This window comes from Rhynchophorus ferrugineus, unplaced genomic scaffold (genome assembly GCF_030347505.1).
Source record: "Rhynchophorus ferrugineus isolate W39M unplaced genomic scaffold, kcgeb_rfMv2 rfM9, whole genome shotgun sequence".
Taxonomy (NCBI): domain Eukaryota; kingdom Metazoa; phylum Arthropoda; class Insecta; order Coleoptera; family Curculionidae; genus Rhynchophorus; species Rhynchophorus ferrugineus.
Window position 1 is genome coordinate 1,119,762 of NW_027472588.1, and position 20,725 is coordinate 1,140,486.

The 20,725-nt window shown below is 32.9% G+C and overlaps 3 protein-coding genes across 4 annotated transcripts in view; all 3 read right to left on the reverse strand.

The window, feature by feature from the left end:
* Kua (Plasmanylethanolamine desaturase Kua) overlaps window positions 1-2,994 on the reverse strand; it is a 29,509-nt gene extending 26,515 nt beyond the window's left edge. Inside the window, exon 1 of the mRNA XM_076413997.1 lies at window positions 2,893-2,994. Coding sequence (XP_076270112.1) covers window positions 2,893-2,900 — 8 coding nt within the window. The 5' untranslated portion in view covers window positions 2,901-2,994. The remainder of the gene's footprint in view (window positions 1-2,892) is intronic.
* A 5,014-nt stretch (window positions 2,995-8,008) lies between these two features.
* Window positions 8,009-9,993, reverse strand: Paf-AHalpha (Platelet-activating factor acetylhydrolase alpha). Its single transcript, XM_076415331.1, has 5 exons — window positions 9,817-9,993; window positions 9,514-9,720; window positions 9,333-9,455; window positions 9,138-9,276; window positions 8,009-9,081 (listed from the first exon to the last, which is right to left on the reverse strand). The coding sequence occupies exons 1-5, from the start codon at window positions 9,880-9,882 to the stop codon at window positions 8,939-8,941; spliced, it is 678 nt and encodes a 225-aa protein (XP_076271446.1). The 5' UTR covers window positions 9,883-9,993; the 3' UTR covers window positions 8,009-8,938.
* Window positions 9,994-10,358: 365 nt separating this feature from the next.
* Window positions 10,359-20,725, reverse strand: part of LOC143202465 (X-linked interleukin-1 receptor accessory protein-like 2) — a 73,681-nt gene continuing 63,314 nt past the window's right edge. For both annotated transcript variants that reach the window (XM_076414025.1, XM_076414026.1), the window contains exons 3-7: window positions 19,367-19,462; window positions 19,198-19,306; window positions 12,310-12,440; window positions 11,500-11,802; window positions 10,359-11,393 (exon numbers count right to left, since the gene is read on the reverse strand). In XM_076414025.1, coding sequence (XP_076270140.1) covers window positions 11,005-11,393; window positions 11,500-11,802; window positions 12,310-12,440; window positions 19,198-19,306; window positions 19,367-19,462 — 1,028 coding nt within the window. In that variant the 3' untranslated portion in view covers window positions 10,359-11,004. The remainder of the gene's footprint in view (window positions 11,394-11,499; window positions 11,803-12,309; window positions 12,441-19,197; window positions 19,307-19,366; window positions 19,463-20,725) is intronic.

Below are 20,725 nucleotides of genomic sequence, written 5' to 3' on the forward strand. Positions count from 1 at the left end.
ATGAAAATATTAGGCTATGTACAAACCAATCTTATATTTGTTAGAAGGGTGAAAGAAATGTCCTTAGTTCCTTAATAATATTAAGTAAAAATATCTGGTTAATTTGACATATTAGAAACTTATCAATATCATAACATTATTAGGTCAAAACAACATGAAAAACCAGAATTGTAAGTGAAAATATTAGGCCATATTTAGATTAATGTATAGTATTTTCCTTCGGAAATGAAATTTAATACAAGTATACCAAAAACACCAAAATATGGTTAAAGAGAAATATATACATCGATGAAAATATTAGGCTATGTACAAACCAATCTTATATTGGTTAGAAGGGTGAGAGAAATGTCCTTAGTTCCTTAATAATATTAAGTAAAAATATCTGGTTAATTTGACATATTGGAAACTTATCAATATCATAACATTATTAGGTCAAAACAACATGAAAAACCAGAATTGTAAGTGAAAATATTAGGCCATATTTAGATTAATGTAAAGTATTTTCGTTCGGAAATGAAATTTAATACAAGTATACCTAAAACACCAAAATATGGTTAAAGAGAAATATATACATCGATGAGAATATTAGGCTATGTACAAACCAATTTTGTATTTGTTAGAAGAGTGAGAGAAATGTCCTTAGTTCCTAAGATAATATTAAGTAAAAATATCAGGTTAATTTGACATATTGGAAACTTATCAATATCATAACATTATTAGGTCAAAACAACATGAAAAACCAGAATTGTAAGTGAAGATATTAGGCCATATTTAGATTAATGTAAAGTATTTTCCTTCGGAAATGAAATTTAATACAAGTATACCAAAAACACCAAAATATGGTTAAAGAGAAATATATACATCGATAAAAATATTAGGCTATGTACAAACCAATCTTATATTTGTTAGAAGGGTGAAAGAAATGTCCTTAGTTCCTTAATAATATTAAGTAAAAATATCTGGTTAATTTGACATATTAGAAACTTATCAATATCATAACATTATTAGGTCAAAACAACATGAAAAACCAGAATTGTAAGTGAAAATATTAGGCCATATTTAGATTAATGTATAGTATTTTCCTTCGGAAATGAAATTTAATACAAGTATACCAAAAACACCAAAATATGGTTAAAGAGAAATATATACATCGATAAAAATATTAGGCTATGTACAAACCAATCTTATATTTGTTAGAAGGGTGAGAGAAATGTCCTTAGTTCCTTAATAATATTAAGTAAAAATATCTGGTTAATTTGACATATTGGAAACTTATCAATATCATAACATTATTAGGTCAAAACAACATGAAAAACCAGAATTGTAAGTGAAAATATTAGGCCATATTTAGATTAATGTAAAGTATTTTCGTTCGGAAATGAAATTTAATACAAGTATACCTAAAACACCAAAATATGGTTAAAGAGAAATATATACATCGATGAGAATATTAGGCTATGTACAAACCAATTTTGTATTTGTTAGAAGAGTGAGAGAAATGTCCTTAGTTCCTAAGATAATATTAAGTAAAAATATCAGGTTAATTTGACATATTGGAAACTTATCAATATCATAATAATATTAGGTCAAAATAATATGAAAAACCAGAAATGCCAGCGAAAATTTTAGGCTATATTTAGATTAATATAAAGCGTTTTCCTTAGGAAGTAAAAATAAGAGAAAAACCCAACAATGTAGTGAAATTGAAATACAAATTTCGGTTCAAACAAACTGTATATATGTTAGAAAAGTGACCTAGATTTTTAAATGTCCTTATCTGCTTAATGACATTAGGTAAAAATATCAGTATAATATTTTAATAAAATAGAAACGTATCAATATCATAACTTTATTAACGATAAAAGGTAAAGATATCGACGAATGAATAAACGTAATAGGCAGAACAGTATATATGTTACAGAATACAACAGGAAATGAGAAAAATAAATAATAAACTGTATCCAATTATCACTCAATAATACTTACTGGAAAACTGTTATTTTATATAGATGAATGTGTTAGATTAAGTTATTTAACAATTTTCAAAATACATGCAAGTACCTAATACTTTTAAATACTGACCTTGGGTGTTCAGAACTCATGTTATTGTTTCAAATTATTTTTGCCTAAAAGCCACAAAGAGAACACAAGGAGAGAGAGAGAGGCAACATTTTTTTAATAATAAAAGTTAATCCATCGAATTAGGCCCACAACTTAATTTTAAAGGTTTATTTAAAGTTGAAATTCTATTGTGAAAAATCGGTATACAGTATTGTCGCATGTCCTTATGGGCTCCATCTCTAAAGGACGATCTATCGTTTGAGGCTATGTATGAATCTACCTATTTTTTGGTATCTTTATAAGCAGTGAAGTACTGCTCACACAGGTCACAACTCATATGTCGGACGTATGTATCGTAATCAAATGTAGGTCAAAATCTGGAGAATGGACGGGGTGGTATTCCAATGTTTCTAATTATGTTCTCGCCGGTTTTACAACATGTAGTCTAGTGTTGTCATACCGAAGAATAACATTTTTGTGTCTTTGCTTGTATTCTGGTCATTCTCGGCGTAGTGCTCGGCATTAATTGTTTGATAACGATACCTATGGATGGTTTCATTAGGTTTGTCCCATGAACCTTCCTGCTTTGGATTATCGTAATGGATCCCCCTTTTCATTCAGCATTCGACGACCTTTAGCCGTCTTTTTCTTCTTTACCTTACTGCAAATATTGTTTCTTTCACACTTCGATATATATATATATATATATATATATATATATATATATACATATAATAATCACGTAATCTTTGAATATAAAAATTGACGTCCCGAATGATTTATGGCGGCTTTCGAATTTTTTTAGTCCTACGGCAAATCTACAATACGTACTGACTCATCTTCCTCTATTGTCCTTTCGCGTGATCGCTTCGGTTAGACGCCAACGCCACGAGTACGTACAGACGTCCCGACGCCTGAAGTTCCACTTTCGTTTCGAACGCTTGCGATCGCGAGGGGTGAGAGGGGATAAGCCCCGAACTCACCCAAGCTCTACCTACGTGTACATTTCGCTTATAAATAATGGAAGCGATCGACAGATGCGACGATCTCGCAATTATCCGGACAATTTCTCATTTCGCATTTGATATTATCGCATCTTTAATGAACGAATATCGAATTCTAGTCTCGTTTTTTTTATGTTGACGTGGTATGACCTTTGAATGATTTTCATTGCTCTTTCTTAAGAGGGTATTCTAGTATAGGGTCGATAAACAAATTTAAAACTTTCTTCTATCCATTTTTACAGCCATATGCTAGCTAATCAGCTAAATGTGCGAGGTGATAATGAAATGAGTAAATTAAAACATTTAAACACCATCCCATATGGTTATAGGACATACATAGACTTTAGAATAACATTTAGAATAGGATGAACTAATTAAGACATTATTTTACCCAGGAAATCACTAAATGAAGCGATTTTTTACATTATACAATTTGACTAGGTATCCAGAAAAGTAGATGTCGCTAGGTTTAAGTAACAAGTCAATTGAAAGGTCCGCCGCCTGGCACATAGATGGCGCTACTAGAATTAAATCCATACGCTTGGTTAGCCCTAATCCTCAAAAGATGCGTTTATAAATTTGACAGCTGTCGGATTATCAGTTTGTGAATTATAATATTTTGAAAAAAATAATTAATAAAAAGCTATTTCGCGTGTTGATAAAATCTTGCTTTTTGAAGGGAAAAAGTACAGTTGAAAAAAAAAGTTGGCTTGATGATGAGTTTCCGGCAAATGCCCCAGGAAAATCAACCATCAAGAATTGGTATGTTAAGTTTAGACGTGCTGAAATGAGCACCGAAGATGGTGAATGCAGTGGACGTTTATCTGGGATGTTATTGAAGAGTATTTCGATCATTTGGTAACCGACCATCGTTTGGTTTAGACGTGCCACCATCGACTGCCCAAGCCTCGTCTACGCTGCCATCCGTTTCATCTATTTTGTATTTTCTACATTTTTTTTATATTGCCAATAAATAACGGTCACACAATGTAAACACTACTCTTTCATTTCGTTTTACTTCCGTTCAGCGAAACCCTAAAATATAAAACATTATTTACAGAACTAATATCATCCTGTATAATAATATCCACCACAAAACATTTATAATAATTCCCTTCTAAATCAATCGATCACATGAAACATTAACGAATTGCTTTTTTACGAGCAATTCAGCCAATAACAAATACGCCGATTCGCATTTGTTATTTTTCCACGGTTTATTTATTCATCACGAACAACTAGTCGAAATCGAGGGTCCGGGAACCGGCAAGGAATGGCAACGATAATGTATGAAAAGTTCGTAAACGAATAATTACTTTTTGATCGAAAAACGATAGCAATAACATGAAGAATCTTTGACTAATTTATTATTTACCTGGATATATAGATAATTCAGTGAGTAGAATCGATGGAAACTAAAACACAACGAAGAAATAGTATTGGTGCGTTTTGCCTATATCGGTTTAGGTTTGGTACTTAATCATAAATGATTCGATATATTATTATACACGATTGGTATACAGAAGGCATTGCTATAATGGACAAATACGATGGAATCCTCCGGATATCCATTGAATTTGACCGCCAGAGGATGAAAAAATCGTCAAGACATTTTTTGTTGGTAAAAATGTGAACAACGTTTAACAACTGTTAAGCCGGCTTGGTGGCGCAGTGGTAAAGGCGGTAGGACGGTCCTCCTACTATTGCGATAGTCGCGGATTCGAATTTATGCCTGTGATTGTTTAAAATTTGTGAATGTTCTAGGCAAGAGTATAAAATCCGACAAGGAAAATGATCCCAGTCACGCCAGTAACCAGGCTGGGTAAGACCGGATTTCTTCTGGGATTATTTCTAAAGTTGATCACTCGCCAGTCGGTAGGCTCAATGCTGAGGGCCATGGTTCGAAGCCCACGTTAAACTTTGGCCCCATTATTTTTCATGCATGTACTTATAATAATGTTGTTCCTTCATATCCCAATTGTGAATATTAGTTTCAATGACTTAAAAGTATTGATTTTGATGTTGATGACAAAAAAAGCCCGGAGGCCCAAAAACAGTTCGAAGAGAATGAGTTGGAAGACTTATTGGATGAAGACTTGGCTCAAATGCTTAAAGATCTTATATATTACTGTACTCATTAATAAGTAGATAAAAATCTTTGTACAAAAGAAATTTGCTATGGGTTTAAATCTTTGATAATTACTCTCAATATTTTGTACGATTGGGAATCCCATATAAAAGTTAATATAATTTGCATAGTACTATGATTTTACTCTAAAAAACTAAGAAAATAGCCTAAATATATAATTTTTTATTAAATATTATTTCCGGAAATAAAAAATAGCTAGTTTGCAATTTGCCAACTAACATTTAAACAGTCTGTGGAACATTTCGAATACAATATGGAACATTTCGTTATTCTTATTTCCGACAATTTTAACATTATTTATATAATAGTGCAATAATAAATCTTAACTAATATTTGCTAATCATTAATCATTAACGACAATTATTTTAGCTATGTCCTAAACGTCGATAAACATCTAAACCGAGACAAACCATCAAGACTCTGAAAATCGTTCTCTGTAGACAAGCTAAATGACGAAATGAGAGTAGTTTTTAAAGAATTCCTTTAATGTTTCCCAAATACTTTTCAACAATACACTTTTTGACAGAATGTTTACCGCCTTAAAATATCATTCTTTGTCTAAATTAGACTGGTAATATCATACCTTGTTAAAAAATATTTGCCGTGATGTAAGTTTATGTGTCACACGTCGCAAATTCCAATTTAATCTTGTTGGAACGAGTTGGTTACTAGTTTAATTTCGTTGTATACTTTTTTTAATCCAACAATAAACAAATTTATTTACGCACCTCATTAGACAAGTTAATGTTACATTTTTATCAAGTCACGAATACGAGGGTCCTTAGAAAAGCATATATTAACAATATATTTAAGCAGATTTTTGAAAACGGTTAACTTTCAACCTTCGTACAATTCTTCAAATGTTAATTCAACCTTTTTTAAGTCATTGAATTAAACTAACTGACTTCTAATAATTAATTCATATATTTAGTGATTTATTACAATATTCTATAACAAAAATTATAGACGATTACGATTTGGCGAAGGCCAACGCATTCACCAAATCACAGTGACAAAACCATTCATATTATTTTCTAGATTCACAAGTGGCCTCGCACGTATTTTGGCTTACTATTTTAAAATAAATTTGCGTATTATATTTTCATAAATTCGTTTGATAAAGACAATATCTTTGTGATATTTGATAACTATTATCATAAAAATTACTAAAATATGTGATTGATAAAAACAGACCGAAGCTTACTGAAATTTAACTTTAAAAACAAGCTTGCTTTGATTTACATCGCGAATATTGACACAACATAGTCTAATATGTTTTTAAAATAACACGCTGAAATATAAATAAGCATAATAAAAATTATTTTGAACGCTCATAATAGCCACACTAATTTAAACACATTTTAAAGTAAACATTCTGTTATACATATATATTAAATTGGGCTAGTTTTTTTTTCTCGACCAAATTGATTTATTTCCTCGACTAATGAAAAGGCATAACCCAACAATTGCGTGATCAAAATGTCCGATAACCATAGAGATATCGATTATTCCATTACAATTGCTGCTCGTTATCTGTCATATCTAAACCGAATGGTCTATATCGTCCTTGTGGGTCGTGAGGGCTCACTACTGAGTCGAAATATACCAAATCTCAAAGTCTGTAACAACGAATTGATATACGGTTATGTTATGAATATCTAAAGGAATTTTTATAATCAAATAGGCTGCGGTGTTTTTCCCATCAAATATTTTATTTGTTACAAAACAAATGAATTTATGTAATAAAAATGTGATAATGTAACCACATTTCAGTTATATGTTAAAACTAGCGCTTTATCAAGGCGGATATGGTTCACGATTGCTATATGTTTTCGACGAATCAAGTCTCCTTTTTTAAAACAAACGGAAAATATTCAAAAATCTAGCCAGGACGTTCGACTAAAGGCGCCCTCTGTCAAATGGAGCGAGAATTAACGGATGCAAGTGATAAATGCAATAAAATATACACTTAATATTTATTAACGATAATGATTATTAAAATAATATTTTAAAAGATTATAGTATAAAATTACTTACTTTGAACCTTTTAAACACTAAAAGATAATAAAAGTTTTGTATATTAATATGCGTGTATTCCATGTTAATTATAACCGCGAAATAAATAAAAAGAATATTGGTAACGAGTAAAGCTTTTTTGCGTTTATATTTCTTACCTCATAACAATATTCGAAGAAACATTGTTGCGTTTTAATCACGTGCCTTTTCCTTGCTATTCAATTCAGAGATATCAAGTCTGAATACTCTCTAAAAAATAAAATTAAAACAATAAAAAAATGACAGCCGCAACACTTCCCAACACACTTTTTCCATATTTAAGCACTCTGTATTTACGGCAATATTATTGGACGTATAATTATTATAATTTAGAACACAAAAATAAAGCAAAATCAAAGTCCTCACTCTTATGTTTTGAAAAAATGTTTCTGGTATTTAAATTTTGACGTTAGCCGATTTTATTTCAGATAACAGCGCCACTAGTGTACGGAGTTTAGAAGCTCCGTCAATTTTCCCGCGTTGACATTTCCTTTATTTTCTCATGATGAGAAATATAGTTCACCTTGCAGGCATCGTATAATAATGAAAATATAGAATGTAAAGAAATAATATAATAAAAAGGCCTTTTTCCAACAAATTAAAATCTAATATCGCCAAAAGCAAGCTGACAGAAGCTTACATTTGACACATATTTTCTCCTACCAGGGCACTCTACTAAAATGTCTGGAGTAGTATCGCTCGCTGTATGACCCAAAAAAAGAAAAAACACACAGGTAAATTGAGTAGTAAAAATGACAAAACGTTTATTTCTCTTAATATTCATTCTTATATAAATTGCAATGAGCTGCTTATCATTATCATCACTAACTAGTACACAAATAATAAATAGAAAAGCTGCTATATAAAATCACAATATTTCGAAAAAAAAAAACAAAAGTATGTCTTTGGTGGAACAGTTCACAGAACGAATAACGGGCTTTTTGTACTCAACAAACAGTGAATGGTTCATCGTGTTTGCAGCTACCAGTAAGTCACCAGCCATAATTTGGAATGTACAATTACAAAAATGAAGTCTTAAAATTTCGTAATCGTTAATATATATCACATGTACGCACGCGTTTTTTAAGCTTAAGAAATATAATAATAAATTAGAACAGATCGAGTAGACTGTTTGTTTATCATGACCCCGAAACAAAACTATCACTAAACCTAAAGGGGGAATCAAACAAGTGTTGGCCCTACAGTTATCATATCCTTGCTAGTTCCAAACTGCATTGATTTCGTCAAGAATTCCATTATTAGTTAAAAACAGAACGTTTAGACCGCAAATAAAAATCAACTTTTATCCATCCAAGACGAAACCAATTCGTTCAGAGGATACAGATGGTAATAATCCTTTAAAGCTTATAACTTAATCAACAAAATTATGGTCTCACCAGCTTTCAAACGAATAAAAAAGTTACAGGTTAGGTTATATGTAGCTGCCTAAGCTAGCTAATATACGATCACTAATATCGCATAAGAAATAACAGAAGAAAAATTTAAACCTGTTCGATTTAACATTATTTCCTTAATCTTCTGAATAATGTGGAACTTATATTGTTCTCCTGAGATTCCGAAAGTTGTTGATTGTTTACAATTTTAGAGAGGGGTTTCTAAAAAGGAAACAACCAGTTATTTTAGTAAGAGGGGAAAGGGTTCACAACGCTTATTCGGATATGGTTAGTTCTTTTTCCGATTCGCCCTCGTTCAATAGCTGCAGAAGCAGTTCATGAACTGGCTCGAAAGCCTTTTTACTGCCTGCATTAGTTAAAAGAAGGTAATCATGCATATCGTGGTGACTTATTGTTCCTAAAATAGTTTCATTATTTATATAAAGCTGTTATTACTTATTAATTAACATTCACCATCGGGTTGGACAAAACCCTTGTCAATAACCACCAGCTCAATTTTGGGTAAATTTTCTAAACTATCCTTGAGCAATTCATTAACTTGCTGTAATTTGTCTCTTAAGGCATTTGGATGTTGCCCTCTTGGCAAAAGGCTCTGAAAAAGCATCAGTTCTCTAAACTATATCAAACCATAAATAACCGTAACCTTACCGGTATTACAATGTAAACATCTGGGTGCTTGTCTCTAATTATATGTATTATTTCTATTATCCCATCCTTAATTTCTTCAGGTGTATTATTATAATTGTTTGTACCAACATGGAGAACTATTACCTTCAATTAAAAACAACTTTAATAATAAAAAATGCACATATTCTAAAGTTGGAGATACCTTGGGATTCACATGTTCTAATTCTCCATTTTGTACCCTCCACAGCACATTTTCTACCCTGTCTCTGTGTATCCCAAAGTTTAAACAATGCATCGGAACAAACATCTCATTCCAGACATCCGTATGTTGCAAGGCTTGTATTATAGAATCACCAATAAATATTACATCAGCATCCTTCTCTCTAGTTTCCGAGAGAAACCTGTTATGCTTAAAAAAACACAAATTGTTGGTCCCTTCACAATACATAAAAAAGTCACTTAACCTAATAATGCTGACGTTTTACGCTTTTTTCAATAGACTTACAATACTCAGCCACCTATTATCTCCGTCGCTGTCCTCCACGGGTATCGGGACCTTACAAATGTTCATTCTCTTTGCCTTAAAAAATTATATAAATCAAGGAAATTAATTATTTTAACCGTCTGGGTTTCGCTTCTTCTAATTGACAAACATGACAGTTCTACCAGAAACCATGAAGTTAGCAATAAATTGGTTCGCGAATTGCAGCTGTCACCAAATTAATTCCAAATATTGTTAGTTTTTTGATTTATTAACATAAAATCTATGTATCAAATTCTTTTTGTCGCCTTAATAATGTTCATTTTCGAAACTCTAACTTTATATGTTATTTTCTATTTCTTTAGTTTTACGGCGCCATCTATCGCATTAAAGATATGTGAATATTTGAACCGATAACAGCCTGTAAAGTAGGACATAATTTTTAAATATCTTCTGTAATTTAGTGGTTTTGTGATAATTATTGTTGTGTGAATATAATCGATAGAATGGGATTGATATTAAAAGGTATGTTGACGGATTTAGTCAATAATTAATAAACAGTCAAATAAGAAACAGTATTTTATTTTTCTTGGATATTCTCAGTATTAAAAAATACGTACGCTTAAAAAAGAACGAGATATATATATATAATCACATTAATATTATAAATTCCTTCTCTAACTATTAACATTAACCTAGCAATTTATACATAATACAGTTATAAAAAAATCACAATTCAATTTTGTTTAAACTAAAACACACCTTTTCCTTGATCACATTCTCTTAACAATTAATTAATCCCCTAGTTTTTAAATATGTAAGGGCCTCCTGTCAATCGGGTCTCACTCATAATCTAGTTAAAAATGTGTCCTTTTACCTCATTTTCGTGAAATTTCTTCAACATACATTTCTATCTCAAGAATACATAACAAAAATTGTATTATAATAATTTTGGATAATGTATAGAGTCACTATCTGCCAATGATTATACAAAAACAAAATAAATAGATAAACTAATCTAGACGTAATGCAAATAAGAGAAAAAAATAAATTAAAAAAACTTAGAGTAAGTGTAAAAATGTATTTAAAACACAACTTGGAAACCGAGAGGTCTCGCGCCAGTCGAGAGAAAAAGAAATCATAACTTAATTCAATACTGTATATTTATGGATAAGGTGTGGATGCGTCATCTTATCCGAACCCTGAATGATTTTAAGTCACCACCACCAGACTATCGAAACTTCGCTCCGAAGTCAGCCTGGGTCTTTGTGGTGGCGCTGGTGCCGGCCCAGCTCGTTTGGGTGGAAGGTCCTTGTACAGCTTCAGCCAGAAATTGTAGTCGTTATTCCTGTGCCAGGTGATGATGTTCATGCTGTGGGCCACCGACGCCAGGGTTTCTCCCAGGGAGTTCTTGGTCTCGGTGGGGCTCGTTGGCAATTCCTTGAGCGCGACGCAGATCAGCTTGGTCTCGCCGAGGGTCTGCAGCTGCTTCAGGGCCTGGTACAGATTCGAGGATATCCAGGAATCGTTGACGGTTGCCGGCGAGATGACGGTGATGATTCGACGACAACTCTCGATGTGGCCGGCCAGTTCCGCGTTCCCTATAACAATTCACGTTAAACATCCACTACAAAACAGTAAAATGCAGCAATTGTCTCTTTTCTTTTCTTCCCCAAACACAGTTCGAAAATTAACTCCTTTACTTACAATTGGAAACGTCAAGAGAGAGCTCCTTCTTCTGGCAGACGTAGCCGCGCTTCTCCAGGGTGGATACCAGCACTCCCGAGGCCAGTTCCGAATCCTTCGGAGAGTAAGCCACCAGGACGTCGTGTTGTTTGCCATCGTTATCTTCGGGAGCACTGAATCGGTCCTTGAGATATACTTGACAACGTAACGCGAATCGCCTATACACTATCAGCACGGTGATGATCACCAGCCCTAACATTACTGCACTAAGCACCATTTCCTTGAGAGGAAACGGGTTCGGATCGATGTAGGTGATTACTTTGACTGGAACAGAAAACAGAAACATTTAGTGGTGGATTTAATTGTTTCACATCGCTATTTTTCCATTGTTTGCATACAAAAGAGGTTTTAGTTGATGTTGTAAATAATTCTGATGAGATTTTAATAATTTTAGTCATATTTGTGAACTAAATAACATTATACTATATATAACACAGTCCAAATGAATCTGTAATATTTTCTAGTGATTCAGTGTTTAAATAATAATAGAATATCGTTAACATGTGTGAAATTCTCTTAACTGCAGTTACTAGGGGTTTTACTGGGAAAAATTATAAATCCATTAGTTTTTATGTAAAGTTAAATGTTTTTGTCGACTAAAACAGAGAATCTAAAAAGTTCAATAAAAATTTAAAACATCCATACTTCTAAAAATAGTTAGGTTTCATTAAAAATATTAGTATTCTTTTATTAAACAAACATTTTTACATAAATGTTGAAATTTTCTCATCAATGTATCTTTGTTTAATCCTGACCTACAACTCAACTCACTTTTTTCGCTAAGTGTGACATCCAAGTACTTGAAGGCGCCTGGTTTGTAGATCCGGCACGTGTAGACGCCAAAATCCTCTGGGCGCACGCCGGGGAACACCAGATATGTGCCGAACGTCTGTCCTTCCTCCCTGTAACAGGCACAACATAACCAAATGGAAAAGATGCATATTTTGCAATCGCAACATCTTTTTGTCATTGTTGTAGTCAAAATTAACAGCTCAAATTTACTTTCGTAGACTATATAGTTCACCCAATAAAACAGCCAAACCGATTTGGATTGGTACTGGTCAAATGTTAGCAAAATTCTTTAAAACATTATATATAGTCCTTCCAATAAAACAGCTAATGCACGTCATCAACACCGTCTAAAGTATTGACAAATTTAGTTTATAAAAACGTACAAGACCCTTTAAACTCGAAACATTTTTCTTTCTCATTTTATTAATTTGCAGTGCTCTAGGTAAAAACAGACCGAATGAAGTTTGATGTGTGATTCGGTTACATTCTCCGACGCTTTAGACAGCATTATTTCTCTTTAGCTGGGATAAAATGAGAGGGAAACATCTGCTCCGAGTTTGCTTGCTTGCATATATGCTTATAAATATAATGGCGTAAAAAGAGTAAATTTTTATTGATGATGGTAAAATACTTTTGACTATATTTCTGTTACTTTAGCAACTATTAAGTAACTACTAATAGTAGTGGCTATTACTGGAGAATCCTAAACGATATTCGATAAACCTCGGCAGTTTACAAGTAATCAATTAATCAAAAATCAATCAAAAGATGTTTATAGAAGATTCTTCACATTATAAGAGATGGATAATATAGCAAAAAAAATTCAACGTGAATATCAACGGACATATTAGGTTAATTTGTGAATTTAAGATAATTTATTGTATTTATATTATATTCTTCAAATGTAGGTATAATTTGCAAGAACTGGCAACCTTGTAAGCTCAAATCCTCGTGCGCATGCCGCGATTCTCCAGAATTAGGCTCTTGTTCTTTTAACTATCTCGAAATTCGTTCAAGTTCGTCACACAGTGATTATTTCCAGAAGAAAGGTCTAATATCCTACATTTTCTAACAACCTAGAGGCTTCGGAAGACTTCGCTTAACGCTCGTTTCCCATATTCTATTCGCCGCAGAATGAAGAATTAATCGTGGCTCCTTAACTGTCGCACAAAGAACGTTGGATGGAGGCCATAAAAACGATAGCGGCGGTCCGACGGCAAACGGAACCCGCGTACAGTACCAGACGTTCCACTTTGGCCCATAATTACAGCCGTGTGTTCATCACCGTCCACTTCTGGGGACATTAAAAACAACGGGAATCAAAACGAATGGAGAAAAAAACCTGAAAGGAACACAATGAGAACGGCGCGACTGTTCTCACGACGTCTGCAACCAGTGGCGTTAAAGTCGCTTTTTTCCGGTTGATGGGGTTACGTCCAGTGTGGAAATTCGCGTGGGAACCTCTGTTTTCCCGTATTGGTATCGTTTTGTGTCGGTTTCATTGCCAGTTAAAAAATGTATTACACTTTAAGCTCTAATCATTCGAAAATACATACTATAACATATCTGAAACTGTCTCTGATATACTGATGAAATAATAAAAATGGGTTTAATAAAGAACAAATGTAAATTGTTTTCTTACATTCAGACCATCTCTTAAATCCAAACAACATTTATATACGGTACAACTATGATTATTTTCTTACGTCATATTACCCAGAATAGCACTCAAATTTTGATGTTTTTCTAAGAAAAAAATCGTTTAATTAAGGTTAGAAATGCCAAAATTACTTAAGGTACACGTCATGGCAAGAGTTATATACTTTTGCATTCTCTCTCAATATGTATTAAAAGTAGTGGCCGTTTCCGGAGAATTCTAAGCGGTATTCGGTAAACTTCGGTAGTTTCCGCCTAATTCTGCAACGCTGCCATTTACATGCAATCAAGAGGTCGAATCCTACGAACTACAACAGCCATTTTGGACCTGACACTGGTACTGGTAAGAGCTCAGGTTTGTAAGTTTAAGAATTTTGTTGTTTATAGCTTATTTGTTCTTGTACTGTTCATATCTTGATTTAATTGCTAGACAGTAATGGATAAATCATCGATTATAATATAATTTTCAAGAACTGGCAACATCGCAAATTCAAATCCTCGCACGTATACTATGATTGCGGCAGCGCCACATGTCGAATAAAATAAGAATTATGAAGCGCCACACGTAATAACATTAACAAATATTTGTTTAGTATAAGGATGGTAGTTTTGATGTTATATATTTGTTCAGCAGACGTTGACACAGCACAGTGAAAAGACAAATTGTTGAAATGAGTTTTAATTGTTCGTATTTCTTCATCAATTACTTTAAAAACCATACCACGCTCTTGTCTAGGTTCACTAAGAACAATGAGCATTCTATTAAAAACTTGTTTTCCTAAAGAAAATACAAATATCATACGAAAACATTATTTCTCAATTTTTAATTATAATTTTGAAAAAAAAGATCGAGTATAAGATACAACGCAATGTTCCACGGAATGATATTAGTGTTTAGAAGTATAGACAAGCAGCGTCAAAGCAATTTGTTTCGCATTTTTTAACAAAAAAAAAGGAGAAACTATAACCGAGAACCGCCATACTATTTTCCTACACGGAACATACGTATATTCCAAAAGTATAAAGTTTTATCCATACTGTATAGTTTATATCATTAAAAAAAAACAATGGCGAGAAGGCTGTGGGCCAGTGTTCGCCACTGTGTTCGATCGTGTCACACCGCTTGTTTGACCGGTGTGTCTTATGCGGTTAGTTTTTGTCTTCGCATCGGATACCGCTGCCCGTCAATTATCGTCAATTATCCAGGGCGATTCGTGGCAAAAATCGATCGTGATCGAACCTCCGCGGGAGTCATTATGTCCGCCGCGGAAACGGTCGAGGCGAAACGGCCACGAAGCACCCCGAGTCACGTTCTCGGCTGGTTTGTTTGACCACAAAATATAGGGGGCTTTGAGAGGTACCTCCCACCAATATTTCACTACTATTAAATTAATAGAATTTTGTGTAAATGCACTAAAAATACTTAGTCTAATTTTTAATTTTTTCCACGGCCAGAAATCACCGCATACAGCAATATACGACAAAAGACGGAGATGTCCGAATTCATTCTTGTATTAATTTTGAAAGACGAAATGACAGATATAATTGTTTGAAACTCTGGACTGTAGAGATCAGTTCGTTTTGAGCAAATTTTAAAGTTACTGGACATTTTTGGTGACATAATTTGTTTTTTACGTATACTAACATTTTAAGAGAATGTTTGTACTGATTTTAGTTATTTAAGATTAATTTCCGTACATTAGTTTATTAGTATAGTATAAAGAAATGTTATTTTTGTTCGTTTCAGCTTTGGTCTGTAATCTGTAATGGTGAGATTCGAGAATATTACATAAAGTGATATAAATAAATGAAAATAAATAAATTTACTGACAGGAAAAACCTATGACAGGTACTGTTTTAAAGATTGAATAGTGGCATAAATAAGTAAATAACGATGCAATTTTACTTGAAGATGTAGATAAAGAAATTCAATATATATTTATATTAATAAATAAATGAAATACTGAAAACATGAAGATAGAGTGAAACTAACTATATATATAATTTGTCTAGATGGGATAAATAGAAGAAATTATGAATTATTAAGTAATTTGGTAAATATTTTAAACTACTCATAAATATTAAGATGTTTACATTAATGCAATAAAATATGCAAATATATGACAATTTATTCTTTGAACCTTTTATCAATTATTTTAGATATTATCTTTATAGACCTTAGTTTTGAGAAGTCAGTAGTTCATTTAATTATTATAAATACAATACATTAATATAATTTCTATATTCTAAAAAAATAAAGAGCCTAATTGTGTTCATTATGGTTTTAATTAATATATAAATATGTATTACTTCATTTAATAGTCCACGTTTATGATTAATATATTTTATCATAATTTTTGATATTGGAAATTATTTATATTATAAATTATATATACATTTTAAATTATTGTTGAATTTATGATAAGTAAATAAAAATAAAATGTACTTATATTTGATGCTCTCGAGTTGTTACAGTTCTGATCTTTCTCGTGATACCTTTGTTATGCAATGTTATTTGTTATGTTTGTTGTAACGTTCAGTGATGTAATAATTTAAAGTTATTAATACTTTGTTGATTATTGAGACTTAATGGAAATTACATTTAATTAAATGCCATTTAAAAGTAAGTAAGTGTTACTTATTGAGATAGTTTGCATGTATTTTGATATACAGACATTGGTTAGTGCAATTAATGTTATATATTAAACATATTTCTGATTTTATTTTGAAAACATTGTCAAAACTTAGTAATATTCATAATATCATTTTTAAGTTATTCTCTTGAGACTATTATAAGAGAAATATGATTAACTTTATAAATTGTGGTTGAATTTTATTTATACCTTTAAAAAACATCATTTATAGAATAGATCCAGTATTAATTGCTCAATAATCTGAAATAAGACAAATCACTACATAGTATAAAACAAAGTTGCCTTTTCTGTCCCTATATCCCTATGTGCGCTTATCTTTAAAACTACGCAACGGATTTTGATGCGGTTTTTTTCAATAGATAAAGTGATTCAAGAGGAAGGTTTATTTATCAATAATACATGCATAATATACTAAGGCAACATTGCTAATTTTAGAGGTTTCTAACGTGATGTCGTAAATTAACCTATTTTTTTAGGCTTATTTAGCAATTAGCAAAAACGCTGCCTAACCCTACGAGTTAGATCAAATTAATGTACTACAGTATTGTACACCATAAAAAGGTCTACAAAAAAGTCCGCGATGGTATATGTTTATCTTTTAGGGATAACCCACATTAACCATTTTTATTGTTTACTTTTTATGTGGGAAAATGGCTTATTTACGAAGTTATTTTAAGCAATACGGCATTAATCCTTATCGAATTAAGTACCTTAAATACAGTGTGCACTTAATATAGATCAATATGGTTCCTTACAGCATGTAAATTAAACAAATATTTTCGGAGATATTACAAATTTAAAATTTGCGTTTAAAAATGTGTAATGTAATAAAAATTGTATGAATTTAGATATTCCAGAGATGCAGGAAATCTTCATAGTAAGTATGGGGGAAGAGGAATTGTTTTACTCCAAATTTAATGCGTGCAGGCCAAGGGCAGTAATGAATGAACCAAAAATACTGGATCGATTTTAATCATGTTTTCATTGAGTGACATAGGCATATATATTTTATGCCCGTGCAAAGTCGGAGCGGGCCGCTATGTTTTTATATACAACGTTCATATTTTTTCTGTAGTGTATTTAATTTAGTATCAGCATTGCAGCCGTGCAAAGCCGGGGCGGGTCTCGCTAGTATTTTATAAATAATAAAACAATACTGACGAGGATCCTTGACCAAGCCGCATTCGAGGTAACCGACTAGAAGAAGACAAAAAAAACGAAATACCGATCGCGTCCAACAGTATTCCGTTGATTGAAGCGATCCGTCTTGAGATGGAGACCATGATGATGATGATGATGATGATGACTCGAGTAAAATTAATGCTGGTTGCGTCATCGAGGTTAGAGAACCAGGGGATCCTCTCGTCGGGTTGCTGGCGGATGTACTAGGAATTTGTTAAACAAAGAAATGTCTGTTTCGTTTGGCTGGTCGGTAAAGAACGGCACAATTGCACAGTATAAGGTTGCATCATATTTCTCGGTGTCAGATGATGAATCATATTACGATTTTAACTGTTCGAGGATTGCAACGGTTTGTACGTAGTTATTAGGTGCAGCTATCGTGGATTAGATAAATAGGTGTGGAATTTAATCATAAAGAATATTGATATTAAGAAAAGTTTAGGCATTAATTTTTTGAAGTTTGCCCGCCGCTTATTTTTGTCCCTCCTGTAGGTCCATTCTACTAGGATTGTTACTATTATATCAGGTCTATAAATTGATTTAATTTTATTTAGAGCAGATGGTCCGTGGCACCAGTGTATTAAATCTTCATGTTGAAGCCTCACTTTTTAGTCTGTGCCATTTCGCCAAATTGTGAACAAAAAATAGATTACAAACTTCCCTCCAACACCTTTTAGAATCGGCCTGTTAACTCCAAGCTTAAAATCAATTTTACACAGTGCATTTGGCAGTATATCTGACGTCATCTATGACGTGCATTGGCTGTTTTATTGGAAGAACTATATAGTCTATCCAATACTATATAGTCGTCAACACCATCGAACGTATTGTCAGTGTATAAAAACGTAAAATCCGTTTTAAACTCGCAGCATTTTCTTTCTCATTTTACTAATTACCATTACTATAGTTAAAAAGAGACAGAACGAAGGCTAATGTGTCCAAAACATGTAACCAAATCGGTCTACAAAATTCGATTTCTGTTGGTACTGGTCGACATCGTTGTCATATTTATCAATATAAATAAAACAAAACAACTCTAACCTGCAAACTGTTGTGCCTGTATAATTAACTCTAGTTTAAGTCCTTCAATAAATAATTAGATGTACTATAATGTAAAAATAAATAACGTTATTTTTGTTTCATTATTTTATTTACATTAGTATTTTATTGTCAGAGTGAAAAATAAACGAAAACTTAAATTTGGAACCGCAACGTTGCATTATAAATGACGTGCAGTGGTTGTTTTATTGGAAGGACTATATATATAACAATCTATTGAAAATACGTTGATGCAAAAGTACCTAATACAAGACAATGTTCCAGTTACTTTTAGATTACGTTGTGGGCTACGATATCATTTACAAAACCAACCTACCTGGATACTCTTTCCTGAAACACCCTCTTGGGTACCTCCGTTAGCGTACCGTTTTCCAGCTTCCTATGCCAAATAGCCGCGCTACTAGGATCCGGTGTTTCAAGTCGGCCTGTAAAACCATAAAAAAATGAGCGTCTTTGTGTTGTTAACGATGCGCGTCCCAACAAACCTGCAAATGCTTCGCAGAACAGCCTGAGATGTTCACCGACGTAGGCCTGACGACTCTGTGGCACGTAGGTCATCTTGAGATCATCCGGTAACTTGTCTGCAAAATATTATTTGGCATTACACAATTGAAAAATACCAAATAACATACATAGAAACAGAAAACTTAGAGGTCTTACATAGTCTCCGAAGTAAACTTTATCTAAATTGACATTTGACAGTTCATTGAGGTTATATTGCCTTGACATTTCCTTTCAGTCAATATCGGCAAATTATCGTGGTTCATCGGTATATGGTAAACTTTTTACGAGCAACAAATTAGATTTGTTTTATTCCTAATTTAATTTTGACTATATATCATAAAATTATATTATCCTTGTATTGTATGGGCTCGGCACCGACTTCAAAGTGGTCGGTAGTGATTATATTTAGGTAAGTTTGATTATGTTTTACTTTTTAGTAAGTTCTTTATTTATTTTTTGTCAGATCAATTTTTTTATTAAAAATATTTTCTTTTTTAGTGTTAAATGATTTACTCAATAAATTAGGCAGTTATTTTATTTAGTATTACAATGGGTAGGCCAAGTAAAGGTGTAGCCCGTGTGAGAAAAAATAGGAACCAAGAAACAATCATTGCAAATAAGGAACGATTCAGGCCCTGGGGCCCGCTACCCAGCCCAGGTGATTTGTGAAATGCTCTAACTAAACTAGAACAAAAAAAGCTAAGTTTAGACGTGGTGAAATAAGCACCGAAGACGGCGAATGCAGTGGCCGCCGAAAAGAGGTTTTTACCGATGAAAACATTTAAAAAGTCCACAAAATGATTTTAAATGACCGCAAATTGAAATTGAATGAAATAGCAGACAGTCTAAAGATATCAACTGAACGTGTACATCATATCATTCACGAATATTTCAGTATAAGAAAGCTCTGTGCAAAGTGGATACCGCGGGAGCTCACCTTTGACCAAAAACAACGAGTTGGTGATTCGGGGCAGTGTTTGAAGGTGATCAAGTGTATAAACCCGAGTTTTTGCGTCGATATGTGATAATGGATGAAACGTGGCTCCATCATTTCACTCCGAAGTCCAATCGACAGTCATCCAAGTGGACTGCACAAGATGAAGCCACCCCAAAGAGTGGAAAAACGCAACAGTCGGCTGGCAAGGTTATGGCGTCTGTATTTTGGGATGCGCATGGAATAATTTTGATTGACTACCTTGAAAAAGGAAGGACCATCAACAGCGGACTATTCCATAGCGTTATTGGACCGTTTGAAGGCCGAAAAACAGACAAGACAATGCACCGTGTCATAAGTTAGTGAAAACGATAGCAAAAATCCATGAATTGGACTTCGAATTGCT

Bases quoted from the DNA above. Each gene is read 5' to 3' on its own strand.
- Paf-AHalpha (XM_076415331.1), bottom strand. From the start codon at position 9,882: ATGAACATTTGTAAGGTCCCGATACCCGTGGAGGACAGCGACGGAGAT. The intron at 9,721-9,816 runs GTAAGTCTATTG...TGTTTTTTTAAG, and splicing joins ATAATAGGTGGCTGAGTATT to CATAACAGGTTTCTCTCGGA. The intron at 9,082-9,137 runs GTGAATGTTAAT...AAACTATTTTAG, and splicing joins GGGTTTTGTCCAACCCGATG to GAACAATAAGTCACCACGAT.